Raw genomic sequence first — 16,683 nt, forward strand, 5'->3', positions numbered from 1 at the left:
GGAATCATGGACTTTACATTCAAGGAAGGGAAAAGCAATTTATCTGTGATGTAGTCATCTCTGTAATGAAAAGATATTTGTTTTATTTGCAGGCATTCTATAAAGTGGGCAGTTGGCTGTAGTCATGTGGATTACACAGCCTTCCCTGGGGAGCTTAACTGCACAGCACAGCCAGGCACACGGCCGTGGAACAGAGAAGAGGGTGACTCTGGAGTCTCTGAGAGGACAGGGCCCTGGTGTTAACACATCTTCGATTTGACCTATATGACACTGCTTCACTGACTCAAGGACAATAGAAAAAAATTGGGGGAATCTCACATGTCCACCTGCCAGGAAGGGTCTTCCTTCTGCTCAGCCCTTGAAAACCACTCTCAGAGTTCATTATCTGCTCATACTCCAGATCTTATCAGGTTATTGTGTGTAACACACAAGAACTCACGCTCTGCCCCAATTCCACATTTGGTCCTTGCTGCAGGACAGGGAAGCAGACATCTCTCTAGCGCTCTCCCTCATGAACTCAGGCCTGTGTATCTTACAAGCTTGCCAGGAACAGTTAAAAACTTTTCAAATACTGCATTCCATCAAATTTAAGGCAAACTGTTATTTTAAGCGTCTCTAGGGAAGAAAAACAAGTGTCATTAAAGAAGAACATGCCACTGAGCCCACTCAGATGTAGTAAGAAAACACCGACCACTTTGCAACTACGAAGAAATCCCATCACTACGTCATCAGAGACGCAGTTCAGGACCACTTCTGTGCGCCAGGCCCTTTCATGCACAGGCACTCCATGAGAAAGAATGCTGTAAACCATTTATACTTTTTAAATGTTTTACTTAAAATGCATACTGTGTATTTAAGCTATGAGGACAAACTACTGTGGGAAATCTTTGTAGTTATCATTTCAACAAATACACCATGAATATTTTTTCCTACACAAGCTATATGATCTAAAAGACTTTTCATTCCGGTCATGTAGCATACTCACAGTCTGCTAGAAGAATATGGAGGGAAAGTGCTGAGCAACAAAAAATGGGTTCCATGAATGATTCAAATACATGAAAAATACGGCATTTCACCTCAGCGGGCAGGGCTGTTATTCAAATATAGGCTCTCGGGCTGATCACTGGAAAGCAAAGGTCCTTACCTCCACACCATATATTGTGAACCAAGAGTGGAGAGATGATCCATGAATAACATAAATTAACCTAAACAAATTTAATGTCATGCATTGTAAAAAGGAAGGTGTATCTGACATGGTTATCAGGCTCTAAGGGGTCTTAGGTCAATGATGTAACCATTCGAGGAAACATATACATTTAATTGTTTCAAGTTGATTTGTACGGCTCAAACTATTTACATCAAAACTTACAGAAAATAAGACCAACCTCTATCAGTACTTCTAAATAAGTGATTTACCTGAAGTCCACTTCTCAATTGCATAATTCCTACAAAGGTGTCACTTTGTATCTTCAGCTATCCCTAACAGAGCAACCTAAATCAACTGGCTCCAAAGTCAATTTCGCCTCCTACAGAAGCAACAGTCCAGAGGCCGGGAGCTACACGGCTGGTTGGTTCAGTGGCTCCACACCGTCCAGGTCCCAGGTTCTCCCAGTCTTTCTGCTCTGCCATGCTTAAATTCTAATTCAGCATTGAAAGACACAACCAGGCATCACATGCAGTGAAGGCAATGTTCAACAAAAGACTCTACTTCACCCTGCAGGACTCATTTCTTGAATCTTTGAGGGAAACTTTTCCAGAGATAACCTGTCAGATATCTTTGTTTATCTGAATAGAACTGGGTCCTGTGACCATTCTACACCAATTGCTGGCAATGAGAAAGGGATTATCAATATGGTTGAAACTAGTCAGGATTTTCCCCCCATTCCACGAGGAGGAATGGATCCCCAGATCCTGCCAGCAAACAGTAAGGAGTGACCAGGGTCACTCAACAGTGTCTGCCACAAACCCATAGGAAGAATTCTTCATTCATTCAGGAAGGAGTAGAGCACAGTATTTAAAAATACTATCCTATCAAAAATACAGATAATTCCTAAATTACATAGCATATGTGCTCTGCACACTTCTGTAAGCATCCAAATAAAACAGATGGAAAAAAACTGATATAAATGGGAATATCTTAAGTACTTAAATATTTTAAGTAAATATTACCGTATAGAGTACAATGAGTACTACAGGAGCTTCTTACTACTGGGAAAGTCCGGCATTAGCAACTTAAAATTGTCTATGCACTTTTCTATCATATGCGTAGATTTCTAACTCTTGCTGACTCAGATACAGCTGAACATGTTATAAAAACATTGGCTTCTTTACAGAAGACTTCGTTCATTAACAATGATCAAAGACATTTATAAATGCCGGGCAAGAGTACGAGAAGCAGTGTAATTGAGACCATCAGATGTTAGTTCAGTGACGGTACCAGGGTATCAGGATACTAAGAAGGTGGAGCTATTTAAAATGGACAATCTTACCATGTCTACAAATCATTCTAATGATGATACAATGGCTTTCCAAACATGATTCAAACTGAACATACACTTCCTGTAATGTAGCATCCTAAAAAGCAGACAAACCAAAAACCCCTCAAATGAACGTTAAGTCCTACATTCCCAGGAACCACTCCCGCAAGAGTGTGAGGTTGCTGTGCCGCGGCCTTGACTACCGTCGGCTGGTTTTACAGCTTCTATTTACACAAGTATCTTTATCGTCTGTACTTTTGCTTTCAAGAAGCTTGATACTACATCAGAAACATAACATTTAATATTAATAATTTCCAAAGGAATAGGTTTCCCACCTTCCTTAAAATTGGGAGATTTTTCCCTTGGTATGAATTCCCTGATGTGTAAAACAGTTTGAGTCCACGGTGAAGTGCATACACATTCTAAATACGTATCAATGTTTACTCCTGTAGAGTCTGGTATCCGACAAGTCCTGTGGTCTTGTTACAGTTGTGGTTTCTACCCTGCGAACTTTCAGGCTTCAAGTCTGAGTAACACAAAGGCTTGTGCACAACACCCGTGTGAGTTCTGACGTACGTCAGCAGGCGTCTCCCACTCCCACACTGAAAGGTTCTCTGACCTCAGAGAAGCCTCCCCACATCCAGTACGTTCACATTCCCTCTCCTGTGAATCCTCTGATGGCTATTGAAGGCTGATTTGTGGTAGAATTTTTTCCCACACTCGTTACATTCGTAGGGCTTCTCTCCGGAATGAGTCCTGTAGTGTACTGTGAGGTATGACATCCGGGAGAAGGCTTTCCCACACTCGTTACATTCAAAGGGCTTCTCTCCCGAGTGGATCCGGTGGTGGATGGTGAGGTACGACATCTGAGAGAAGAACTTGCCACACTCATAACACTCGTAGGCTTTCTCCCCCGTGTGTGTCCTCTGGTGTCTGTTAAGGGCTGAATTCTGGCAGAAGGTTTTCCCACACTCATTACATTCATAGGGCTTCTCTCCAGAATGAATTCGATGGTGGATGGTGAGGTACGACATCTGGGAGAAGAACTTCCCACATATGTAACACTCGTAGGGCTTCTCTCCTTTATGTATCCTCCGATGTCGGCAGAGGGCTGAGTTCTGGTAGAAGGTCTTCCCGCACTCGGTGCACTCGTACGGCTTCACTCCCGAGTGAGTCCGGTGGTGGATGGTGAGGTACGAGAGCTGAGAGAAGAGCTTCCCGCACTCGGTGCACTCGTACGGCTTCTCTCCGGTGTGCACTCGCTGGTGTCTCATGAGGGCTGAGTTCAGGTAGAAGGTCTTCCCGCACTCGGTGCACTCGTACGGCTTCTCTCCCGAGTGAGTCCGGTAGTGCACGGTGAGGTACGAGAGCCGCGAGAAGAATTTCCCGCACTCATTACATTCGTACGGCTTCTCCCCGGTGTGCGTCCTCTGATGCGTGGTGAGCGTAGACTTGCGGCAGAAGCACTTCCCACATTCGTTACACTTGTAGAGTTTCACGCCCGTGTGGATCTTCTGATGGTCGTTAAGTGCAGACTTCTGGGAGAAGGTTTTTCCACAGTCGTGACAAACGTAGGGTCTCTCTCCTGAATGTGTTCTCTGGTGTTGTGTGAGGTGCGTCTTCTGGCAGAAGGATTTTCCACAGTAACTACATTCATAGGGCTTCTCTCCTGAGTGAGTTCTCTGATGTTGAATGAGGTGTAACTTCTGGTAGAAGGTTTTTCCACATTCGTTACATTCATAGGGCTTCTCCCCGGTGTGTGTGCGCTGATGGACAGTGAGGGTCCCCTTCTGGCAGAAGGATTTCCCACACTGATTACATTCATAAGGTTTCTCTCCTGTGTGAGTCCTCTGATGGATGATAAACTTTGACTTTTTACAGAAGGATTTCCCACATGCACTGCATTCATAGGGCTTCAATTCCATATGAGACCTCTGGTGTACGCTGAGGTTGGACATTTGCAGAAAGGCTATTTCAGATTCATTCCACTTATAGGGCTTCTCCTCCATGTGATTAACAAAAACCGCATCCTTCTGAAAGGCTTTCTGGCATTCAATATATTCATAGGGTTTCTCCAAAATATGAATGTTCTGATAAATACTTTCTTCATTTAGACTATAACTTCCCCCATTTTGATTAAATTCGTAAGATTCATCTCCTGGATGAGTTTTCTCAAGTTTAACGTGGGGAAGTGGTTTCCCACACGCACTACATTCGTCGGGCTTCATTCTTGCATAGCTGCCATCACTACTAATATACTCTGAAATAGATTTCAAACTCTTTTCACATGAGTCACACTTATAGGACATTTTTCTTGAAGGAACGGGGTTCGTTTCCACATTAAAAGTCTTACCAAGAACATTACCTCTCTCTTCAATCAGGGTTTTGTTGCTGATGGATACAGCTTGCCTTGAATATTTGCCTTCATTTTCCTGGACTCTTTCTCCCAGATCATTGGCTTTCCAGAGTTCTTCTAAAAAGAGGCAAAATTAACAAAATTTTGTATATCTTCCTACGTAAGACATGGAAGGTGACTCGTATGTAAGCGTTTCCTTTTAGTGTAGATGCTAGCTCCATGGACAGATGAAAATAATTCCCAGTGTACTTCTTTCCCCTATTGTTATGGTTTGGAATAAACACATGCACACACGTGCACAGAGACACAGAGACACACACACACACACACACACACACACACACACACACACACCTCTGAGGTGAGGAAAGGGGAAAAAACACAAGCACCTCTGATCTTTGCTACTTTATAAGATTTTGCCCAAACTGGGCATAGATAGTAAGATATACACACGGAGCAGAGACGGGAAGACAGAGGACGGTGGATGAACAGCTGACAGGCAGATATGGAAGGACTCACGGCAAACGGGGTGCATGAAGGGCAACACGGAGCAGTGCGGGGCGGAGTGGTGCACAGGTATCCCGGAGGATCAGGTGTGGGGGAGGGGACCAGCACTCTGCGCCACACCACTGCAGAGCGAGTTGGGAGAGGTGACTACAGTCTCAGGCGGCACCATCACCTTTTACTGAGATTTTTGTGGCAACATTCTCACGGTCCTGGATCCTTCCGAACTATTTTGCCCAGATTCCGCACAGCAGGGCCAAATCCACTCACACCCAAACCTCCTCATGTTTAGAGCAGCAGCTGTGTGGCCAGGGCTCTAACTCCCTGTGGTTCTGTGTCACATGGGAGGAGAGCCCCAGGAACTCTGTAGTGCATCAGGAAGGATAAAACAGACCAGAGCATGCCAGCCCTTCAGAAGTTTAAGATTTCATAAATACTCTCTGATGTTATGGTTTAACCTGAACTGAAGTCAGACCACGGAACTCTGTTTCTATTTGGACAATACAGCATGTGCTCTGGCTGGGTGACCTGGGGGAGTCCCTATGTCACCCGTTGCTCAGGATCACCCACAGGCGGCGCAGACACAATGGTACCCACGTTATAGGGTCGCCGTGGGAGGACATAAATTCATAAAGTGCTCCGAGCAGCCTCTGGCACAAAACACATGCTCCGTAACACAGCAGCTAGTTTTCCATTTTCAGTCTCCTGGTGATTTCCTTCAACGAGTCCTGCCTCTGACACAGTGCTGTCACTTCATTCTGTCAACAGACTTCCCCACTCCTGAGTATCTCTTGGTTTCATTCACTTACAAACCTTAAAAATCAGATCCCCTAAACTGCTCTTTATTTTTACTTATCTTCCAAGTTTTTAGATGAATTTGACTATTGTACTCTCTGTCATCCGCAACAAATGAAACCGTACCCACCCTGTCCTCCCCAAACTACCGCTTCCCTGAGTCCACTGCCAAAATGTTGACAGATAAAATGGGGGGAAACATCTGATAAAGGACACTTTCCACCTGGATTCACAGTATGCTTCCAAACTGGGTTTGTATGAGTCTATGAAGAATAATTTCTGCTCTAGGAAAACCAAGCTATTTGTTGGGCAAACAATGTCATCTGACACACCCAAGGGGGGCTTGGGTGTGCAGGCGGGGACCAGCACTCGGCACTACATCGCTTCACAGCAAGTTGGGAGACACGGATCCCCGTCCCAGGCACCATAGGCGTCTTCTGAGATCACTGTGGTGCCAACAACGCCCAAGCTCACTTTCAAAGTCTACGCTCTTACTGCTTTACTCAGTTCACTTGACCTCCAGCCCGGATCTACTCAAAACCTCTCAGGGAGTCTCCGTGTTTAAACACAAAAAACAAAAACTTCTTAAATCCTTTCTCACTTCAATTAGGTCCATTTCCCCTGAAAAAGCTGAAAATAATTACCCCCCCATACAATGACTTTAGCACAGTGGTTCAGCTGTGCATCGGATCAACAGTCCACGTGAAGGCAGAGTTTTAAATTGTACCAAGCAACTCTCTTCTCTTTTCTTAACCAAATCCTGTCTCTTAGAAAGTACGATTCTATTCCCTATTTCCTTTGAATCCCCGAAGAGAAATCAAAGCTGTTGCTCTTCATCTGAATCCTATGGGTATCTTTCATGCACCTGCAGAGTAAATGGGGATGTGACCCAGGCATGCGTATACAGAACTGCTTGTAAGTTATTTCTCAACAGACGGACAAGAAAGTTCTTTCACCTACCTGGCGCCTCAGATACTCAAGTGCAGACTACACATTACATACTAAGGAAGGGAGAACCCATTACATACTGATCTGGGGAAGAAAGCTCAAGGGCGCCTGGGTGGCTCAGTCGGTTAAGTTGCTGCCTTCAGCTCAGGTCATGATCCCAGGGTCCTGGGATCGAGTCCTGCATCAGGCTCCCTGCTCAGCAGGGAATCTGCTTCTCCCTCTGCTTCTCCCTCTGCGCCTCCCCCCACTCGTGCTCTCTCTCTCTAATAAATAAAATCTTAAAAAAAGGAAAGAAAGAAGTTGAAGCAAAAAATATATCCTACCCAATGACAGATTACTTGATTAAACCTAACTTTTTTCAAGGTATGGCCCGAGGCAGAGTCACTTAGAGAGAAGGAGCAGACTGAAAGAATGTTAAGAGCTAGTAGGAAAAACTTCAAGGAGAGGTAGAAAAACTGGGCTCAGACTGGAAGAACGTGTTGCTATCTGACAAACAGAGCAGGCCCCTCTGAAATAAAGTGACAGGGACAATAACCACAAGAACAGAAGACATTTAGGAGCGAGGACCCCGTGGAGTGTAGCAAGAGTTGTGGAAAACCACAGAACGTTGATTTTCCAGGCAGCACAGGGAAGAGGAGGGATGTACACTCCCTCAGGAAGCAGCAGGGAATCACCAAAGGCTCCTCCTGGGCCGCCTGTGAGATCAACCGGAAACTTCGAGGAACCCATCTTGCAAGTGCACTTAGCGTGAGGGGCCGCAGGGCAGCTACCACAGGAGATGCCGGACAGCAGGACAGGGATGGCAAAGCATAAAGAAACAGGCAAACAACCCTAAGGACAGAGGGAGGAGGAGCCCTGAGAAGAAATCAGGAATCAGAACCCACCAAAGGTGGAAGCAAACCCTTCAGAGACCCTTTCTGGAGGGTGGAGGGAAAGGACCTCACTCCCGTGTACCACACTCCTGACATGACAGGACGCTGGGCAAGCGCTGGGACCGAACGGTGAGTGAGAGACAAGATGGACACGAGGGTCGGGGGCAGGCGGGGGACCCAGACACTGCCGTCACCAGATGTAAGATGGGGCTGGATCGTGGGAAGGACGAGCTGCACACAGGCCACAGGTGAACCCAACTCACTGGCTCAGGCACAGGCTGGGGGTTTGGAATCTGACCTCGGAGAAGGGAGATGTGAAACCAGGGAGAGAAGCCAGTCTGAGGCATTCCACAGAAAAGAGGAAGAAAGAAGGAAGGAAGGAAGAACCAAAGAGTCATATCAGTTACTTTTCAATGACAGTCTTACGAAGGCCTAAGAACGGACAGAATCCACGATAACGGGATGGCTGAAAGTGCCGTGGGGGCAAGCGTGAGGCGAAGCTTGGGAGAGGAAGGCAGCGACCGGGCGCGGGCTCTGGGGAGAGGCACGCATGGCAACGCTCTGCAAACACAGGTTCTTGTGGGGAAGGAAGAAAGAGCTGGGAGTGGGACTCGGGTAGCACACGGGTGACTGTTTGTAGTCCCTTCTACAGGTTTCCCATGAACTACTCCTGGGAAAAACATTTCCAAGTTACCAGTCTCCGCACTGCCTGCACTAACACACCTGGGTAACTCTGTGGTAGGAATGCTCCTTCTACTATCCATGGCTCTTCTCCTTGCTCCAACTTGATGATAACTTCCGGTTTGATAATGTGACAGCCTGTTAACAGAAACGAAAGAGAACTTGAGCCTGACTGCTGGGCTGCTGGGTCTCTATTGTCTGAGGACGGTGCTGCCTCACGACCAGCACCACAATTAGAACCTTTCACTGGGGAGGTGAAGACCAAAATGCCCTGCCTGGTACCCAAAACAGACCACTCACATTTGTCCCATCAAACTCAAAGTTAGAGTCAGTAACATTTGAGGGAAACCCCATGTATCTAGCAATCGAGAAAGCAGGCTCTCCTCACCCACGGAGACGAGATGGCTGTAGTTCTCCAGCATCACATCCCGGTACGTGGTCTTCTGCTCGGGCTCCAGCTGCTGCCACTCCTCCTGGGTGAAGTCCACGGCCACATCCCTGAATGACACTGGCCCCTGGAACAGCACCAGATCGGAACTGGATGAGGTGAAGGCAGACGAGGACAAGAGCTTACCAAGCTCACGGTCAAGTTAACTATAAACATGTGTACCTTCTTCATCGTGGGAAGAAAATGAACATTCCAGAAATACACCAGGATGAGTTCGTTTGGCACACCCAGTCTTGCACTATAAGCCAGGAACAAGCGTGACTGCTGGGGACACCAAGACCAGCAGATGCAGCGCAGCTCCGGCCCCGAGGAGTGCAGGCCTGAGGGGCACTCGCAGAAACACAGGATGCACTTTGCTCCTTTTTGCTTCCAGAGCATTACCAATGTTGGCTCTCCTCTGACCTCTCCCACTGCTCCTTCTGTCTCCTTTGCTGGCTCCCCTGCTCTCCAAGTCATCCTCAAGTTGGAGGGCCCGGGGCTCTGTTTCTGGTCCTTTACTCTTGGCTGGCTGCACCCTGCTATGATCCCGCCGGACCTCATGGCTTTAATTCCCATCTATGTGTCAACATGTCCCAAACGTATACCAGCCACCCAGACTTCTCTCCTAAACTCCAGACATGTCCCAGATCCAAACTCAACAGCCTGAAATTCAATTGCTATCCCTGTGTCACACCTGTTCCTCCTACGGCTTACAGAAGGAGCTGACCTGTGATACTGGCCACAACTGCCAAAGCAACAAGCAAGCCTGGCAATGGACATCCCAGCTGTGTATTTTATTGCAAGGTAACCCTACACAAGTCTAACCAAGCTGCCACGTGAATTGTCAGTAACGGCATGGTTCGGCTGTCCCTAATTCCCAGCTGGGTAACTTGGAAGCCCCTTCTTCCCATTTACCCATTCCAGGAGGGCAGGAGCATGGTCCTGAAGAGGGGCAAACAACTCACAACAGACCCAGAAACTGCCCAAACCAGACCTTTAAACGTGGATCTTCTGAATAAACTGCCCCACTCAAATACACCAATCGTTACAACCGTCCCGCTGTATCAGTACCTCTAAAATAAAGGTAATAGTGGTGCCGATCATGTCCTGTAATACCAGCATCAAAATGGGCTAATCCATGGAAAGCACTTAGCAAAGTTCTCTGGACATAATACACACTTCTCAATGACACCTGTGTATTACCGGTTGACCATCCCTTATGCGTCTTATCACTCTTTCCAAATAAGGACAGAAAGTAATCAGAAAAAACAGAAGCGGAAGTAACTAAACGTAATGCAGCTGTCAAGTTTATGCAATTGCCAAGGAAGGATTCTAAAACAGCATCAGTGCGTTAACAAAAAGGCCCCAGAGATTCCGACAAAACACAGAGTGAGGAGTGGTGGGGATGGCAGTGAAGGGAAAGGCGGTGTCATACTCAGGGGCCATTTGAGAGGACCACAAACTCCTGACATTGACCGAAATCTTAGCTTGTTTATGCGGAACAATCGAAGAGTGCAGGATGTGTCTTGTTGGCAAGATTCCCTGAGATGTCTGGCTACCTGACCGTGTTATTCTCCCATGCTCCAGGTGCGGGGACGTCCAGGGACCAGGCTTTGCTGGCCTGGGAAGGGTAAAGGTGCTGGGCTCGGAGCACCAACTGCTGGGGCGGGGGGAGGGGGCACAGAGTGGTGTTACAAGTGGTTCCTGCCCAATCTAGACCAGTCTGTGCAGAACTGCCCCAGCCCAGCCCGTGAAGAGACGGCCTGGGAGAGCAGGTGAGCAGGTCTTCCAGAAGATCTGCCCATCCTTCACTCAGACATCCACAGCCAAGACTACGGCCACCTTGATGAAGACCGGGCCCACAAGTTCTCATGTTAGAAGTCATTACCAAAAGCAAAAGAGCAAGGGATGGAAAAAGGAAGTCGTTTAGGGGCACCTGGGTGGCTCAGTTGTTAAGCATCTGCCTTCGGCTCAGGTCATGATCCCAGGGTCCTGGGATCGAGCCCCGCGTCGGGCTCCCTGCTCTGCGGGAAGCCTGCTTCTCCCTCTCCCACTCCCCCTGCTTGTGTTCCCTCTCTCGCTGTGTCTCTGTCAAATAAATAAAATCTTAAAAAAGGAAGTCGTTTAGTTGTAATACATAAATAGAACAACATACATCTTATTTCAACTTCTGGTTTTGCCATCTGTAACTTCACAAAATGTACAATTTGCAGGGATTTTAATGCTTGCATTTTTGCCTTATTAAGAAAAAATACACATTAAGAAAAAATGATAGTTTTTATTGTTTATAATGCACATAAAATACATGCACTATTGCTGCTTAAAACCAGCATGACTGTGAAAGTTCCAAACTGATTTTCTCTTTCCTGATGGGTCTGCGTAGTTTGCCCAAGTCACGTTTACATGCAAAGGGAGGAGAAAACCGTATTGTTCTTTCTCGGGCTTTAAACAAGCAGCTTTACAAGCATTTGAAACTCGAAGAAAATGGGTTTCAGAAAACCTGGTTAACAAATTAAGAAACCAGCCACAACTGCAGCTATTTAGGGATTTCAGGTGAGTTTCAAAAGGGAACAACCCCCGATGTCTTAAAAGAACACTCAGTACAATTAATATTCCAGACACAGCTTCGTTGTCAGGAACTCCGAGCTGGCTATGCATTTCCACACAAGTCCGACCATCGGACGCGTGAGCGAGAAGACTGTGAGCACCTCTATCTGCCCCGTTGTCAGAAGGCTTCCGAGGCAGAAGCACTGCTCTCTCCCCTGCCGTGCCATCGCATCAGTAAAAGCTGAGAGAGGAAGCGAGGCCCTCGGAGGGCTGTAGACAAAGACTCATGTGCAAAGGGCCATAGCCACCTGTGTGTGTCCCAGACACGCATCGCCAGGACCTGAAGCCTGCAGTCCACGGGCCCCACCAAGCCAGAGTCCTCCCAAACATCCAGGAGAAAGGACATGCTCAGACACCCGAGGCCTCCAGAGCTGAGAAGTCAGCACACCACGACGTGGCCCACCCAGGGAGAGTGGCCGCGGCCGCCCTCCAGAGCCAGCAGAGGAAAACAGAGGCACAGAAATGAGAGGGAAGCCTGAAAGCGCAAACTCCGCCCCACTCGCCACCACCGACGGTCCTTGGGCCAGGCTGTGGCTCCAGCGCTGGCTGAGGACTCCTACCCACACAATCGTGCTCCTACGTATTCAACTCCTCAAATTGAAAACATTAAAGAATGAAACGGTAGGGGCGCCTGGGTGGCTCAGTCGTTAAGCATCTGCCTTCAGCTCAGGCCATAATCCCAGGGTGCTGAGATCAAGCCCCGCATCGGGCTCCCTGCTCCGCAGGAAGCCTGCTTCTCCCTCTCCCACTCCCCCTGCTTGTGTTCCCTCTCTCTCTGTATGAAATGGTAATGCTGGAAAATAAAGTAAAAAAATAAAGAAGCTTGGAAGAAAATGTTTACTGGCGTGATCCAAACAGGAAAAATGTATAAACATTTAAGACTATTTCGTAAGTCAGTAAGAAAAGCAAAACAAAACAGTATTGTGAGAGAAAAAGCCTGGCAGTGGGCATGAGTGGGCACTTCACACAAAAACCGAAACGGGCCTGTCTGAAAAAGCTACAGGCTGTATGGATTCCCTTGAACAACGCAGGGGTTAGGGAAACTGACCCCCATAGTTAAAAGTCCACTGCAACTTTTGACTCCCCGCCACCAAATTAATGACTAACAATGTCCTGCTGACCAGAAGCCTTACCAATAACATAAAGAGTCGGTTAATACATATTCTGTATGTTACGTCTATCATAAATTGTATTCTTACACTACAGTAAGCTGGAGAAAAAAAAATATTAGGAATATACCTTTATGGTGCCAAGCTGTATTTATTGAAAAAAATTCACGTATAAGTGAACCCAAAGAGTTCAGGCCCATATTGTTCATGGACCTTCTGGAAAGGGCAAAACTATACACAGTGCGAAGACGGGTAGTTGTCAGGGACGGGGGGAGGGAGGGAGAGGGGTGTCCAGGGAACTTTTAGGGCAGTAAATGTGTTCCGTATGGTACTGTCATGGCAGACACACACCACTATACAGATGTCAAGGCCTGAACCACACAAAGTGTGACCTCTAACATCAACTATGGGCTTCAGATAATAACCTGTCACTACCCACCCATACACTGAAAAAATGTACCACACTAACGTAAGATGTTCACAACAGGGCAACACAGGGAACTGAGACCCGGGGGCGGTTAATGGCACCTCTATACTGACTGCTCAGTTTTCCTATAAACTCACACTGCTCTCAAAAATAAGTCTACGCATTAAAAAAAAAAAAAAAGAAACAAGAAACAGCTTCCAACATGTGAAAGTATACTTAACCTCACTTGTGATTAAGAACAAATCCAAGCCCACCAACGCAGTATGGGGCCTAGGATCAGGTGGAACATCCCAGGCCATATTCCTTTTCTGTGCCTGACAAGCTGGAGCCCCTAGACTCCCCCCACACCCCAGGATTTCCTGCCACTCAGGGACCCTCTGAAGCGCTTTCCACATGGCAGCAAAATGATGCGATTCACATTACCAAAAGCAAGAGAGCAAGGGATGGGAAAAGGAAGCATTTTTGGAGAAATGCTCAACGTGGAAAATACGCTTGAGCCAGTGGAGGAAAGATGGAGCACAGAAGGGAAGTTTTGTAACGGTCCACGGATGAAAGAATGAGCTAATTTAATGGGAGCAGGAAGGGGATGAAGACCACAACAACAACAGGAACACGCAGATGTGGTAACACAGGAGAAAGAGAGGAGAATGAATCCCATCGTTCGGGACAGAGCGACAGGCTGGACAACGGAACAGAGAGATGACGGGGACGAGAGCAGAAGCAGAGGCGGGGCGCTGCAAATTACTTTTGGATCTACTGGGCCTATGAAGCTGAGGTGTCCTTTGGACAGCCTCCCCAGAAGCGCATGCAGGTGGCCGGGCAGCGGCATCCGGTCCGCGTGGGAGAACCGACAGAGCGGGCGGTTCAGAACACGGGAGGGGGAGATCCGCCGGGTATAAAAGTCCTGAGCCGGGGTGCAGGAAACAACACATGAACAGGGCACAGGAAGCAGTCAGGAAGAGACAGGAGAGACTCGTCACTGACACCAACACAGCCAATTCTGCAGATGGGAATGGTGGCAAGTGCCCCAAGGCAAGGAGGGGCTCCCAGGTTAAGCAGGGGACCACAGGCCGTGGGATACAACGTGAGTGGGAAATCAGCCATCTCCTCCAGAGGCGTCACTGCCCAGTCTGAGATGCAGCCCAGACAATCAGAGAGAACTATTTATCGAGACTTAGTAGACGGTGGGAAGGCCATTCCTCCAGAGCTTCCTCGTCCCACCCTTGGCTCGATCAGTAAGAACAATGCATTTATAGGACGACGTCTTAATTACCAGAGAAATTCTATACACTGGGTGCTCCCTGGACAGTGTACCTTGCTCACAGGAGGCACAAGGTACCAATGGCCATGGTTTAGGGGCGGCCACTCAGGAAGCCTGTTCACCATTACAGCGATGGGGCCAAAGAAATCGCAAGATGCGCGAGAAAACAAAACTGTTTCCGCAGGTCAGTGTAAAGTACTGAACGGTATTTGTCATTTTTTTTGCAACGAATGTCAAGCCCCCGAGCAGCGCCTGTACTATGGCTTTACGGGCTCTGACGAATCGTGCTGTCGACACAAATAAACGTGACAGGAGTGCCTGCTGCCTCGCTGGTCCTCCACGCTTTGTCCACCCACATCTCTTTTCTGTTTCTACCTTCCCATTCCCACTTTAAAGTGTGAATTACTCATCTCTTAGGGTATATTATAAAAGCAAGTGGGGAATAAACACATACACAGAAACACTTACCACAGATTTACTCATTTTCTGCCACTCTTGGAAAAACAGGGAGGACGGTGAAAGTGGAGGCTGACCTGCGGAAAGAAAAGAGAAGCAATGAAGCTATGTGAGATCTGGACTGCCGAGGAAGTACCCTCCTGGAAAGTTCCATGAAAGACACTGTGACACTGTCCCTTTAAATCTTCAGAATTAACCGGAAGAATGAGGGAGCACCCACCTGTCTTTAACTCCCACCTGACTGATGTTGCTCAGTAGTTAACAAACCTGAATCCTACTGAAATAATCCTCCATCATTAAATATAAAACAAGAAAGTCTGTTACACTCTATTTTCTTACTACCCCTTTTAACTACTTAAGATCAGAACAGGATGCTCTGAGTAAACATATGTGCTCAAGCATGGCTGTCTTCAAATTTGTTCAAACTTAAATGTGCCGCTCAAAAGGATCTTTTGTTAGGAAACTCGCTTTGACTTAAACTTAACAGGGCGGACAAAACACCGGCCCCGGAGCTGAGTCCTGTGAGCAAGCCCACCCACAGACCTCGTCACCCTGGACAAGCCACCTCCCTTCTCAGACCCAATGTCCTGTCAACCTAGGCAGCAGCACCTGGACCTCGCACACTGGTCCGGCGCTACACTGTGGGATGCCTCAGGGCACAACCCAGTGGGGTCAGCAGACACTACTGAGCGCTTAGAGACGCGTCGGGAAGCTGGACAGAGAACCCGAGGGAGCAAGGCGTGTCGGGTGTGGGGGGAGGCGCGGGTCCCCTGCGCCCCCGGGAAACCTGGGTCCCACGAGTCCCGAGTCCCAGGGAGCGCCCATCCCTCCCAGTCCAGCCGCTCGCGCCCTCTCGCCGCCCGGAAGATCCACAAGCGCCCGACCTACCCCGTCGGGACCCGCCGAGCTGCCCCAAGGCTCCCGAAGGCTCCGGGACGGAGGCTGCTCCTCCTCCGCCTCCCGGGGCCGCCGTTCCCGGGGAGCCGGTTCTGGGCCTACGGGACAAACTCACTTCGGGCCGACGACCCTCTCGGGGCCCGACTTGGCCGCCCGGGGCCTCGCCGTCCCGCAGTCGCAGACAGGCCGGGCCCTGGCCTCGCCGCCCTGCGCCGCCGCCGCCGCCCGCCCGGCCCCTCCGGCCCAGCCCGCGGGCTCCGGGGCTCGTGCTTGGGGGGTCCCCGCTCGAACCTCCGCCCGGCCCGCGCGGACCCGCGCCCGCTGGGTGCCGGCCCGGCCGGACGGCGTGTAACCCGCAGGCCCCGGGATCCTCGCCCGGCGGAGGCCGAAGCCTGGGAACCACGGCGAGCGGTGACCTGGGCTCGGACAGGAAGCGAGGGCAGCGCGGCGGCACTGCGCGTGCGCGAACACGCACACAGGCCGAGCTGCACATGCGCAGGCCGGCGGCGGCGGTGCGCCTGCCGGAGCCCACCCGGGAAGCCCGACAAATACTGGGACTCTGTTTCCCGTGAGTCCAAGCGCCCAAATGTTAGGGGACGTCTCGAAAAATCCATTCTTCAAAAAAAACAAAAAAGGAAAAAGAAAGACAATCCCACCTTATGTAGGACGGGAGTAGCTGTGGAGGGTGTGTGGCTGCCTGTTGAGGGAGAAGCTGAGGGAATGGGAGTAGCTCTGGAATGTGGAGACAGGTGCCCTTGAGTTGCTTGCGGGACTCTTCCTGTGTCACTCCTACCATTTCTTTCTAGTTTTCTCACTGTTTCCTCTTCACAAAGCAGCTCCCCCTTGTTTGTCGGTCAGTCTTAAAT

The 16,683-nt window shown here is 48.8% G+C and overlaps 1 protein-coding gene across 3 annotated transcripts; it reads right to left on the minus strand.

The window, feature by feature from the left end:
* Nucleotides 1-810: 810 nt before the first annotated feature.
* Nucleotides 811-16,246, minus strand: ZNF12 (zinc finger protein 12). 3 transcript variants are annotated; one of them, XM_073886305.1, is made up of 5 exons: nucleotides 15,933-16,246; nucleotides 14,933-14,997; nucleotides 9,022-9,148; nucleotides 8,676-8,771; nucleotides 811-4,950 (listed from the first exon to the last, which is right to left on the minus strand). In XM_073886305.1, exons 2-5 carry the CDS (start codon nucleotides 14,945-14,947, stop codon nucleotides 3,098-3,100), a joined length of 2,091 nt encoding a protein of 696 aa, XP_073742406.1. In that variant the 5' UTR covers nucleotides 14,948-14,997; nucleotides 15,933-16,246; the 3' UTR covers nucleotides 811-3,097. The 3 variants fall into 3 exon arrangements, with proteins under 3 accessions (XP_073742406.1, XP_025719556.1, XP_073742405.1); XM_025863771.2 differs by having other exon boundaries at nucleotides 15,809-16,246; XM_073886304.1 differs by lacking the exons at nucleotides 14,933-14,997; nucleotides 15,933-16,246 and adding an exon at nucleotides 9,244-10,684.
* Nucleotides 16,247-16,683: the final 437 nt, after the last annotated feature.

This window comes from Callorhinus ursinus, unplaced genomic scaffold (assembly GCF_003265705.2).
Source record: "Callorhinus ursinus isolate GAN/ISIS: 27379988/994484 unplaced genomic scaffold, GSC_fseal_2.0 scaffold70, whole genome shotgun sequence".
Classification (NCBI taxonomy): Eukaryota; Metazoa; Chordata; class Mammalia; order Carnivora; family Otariidae; genus Callorhinus; species Callorhinus ursinus.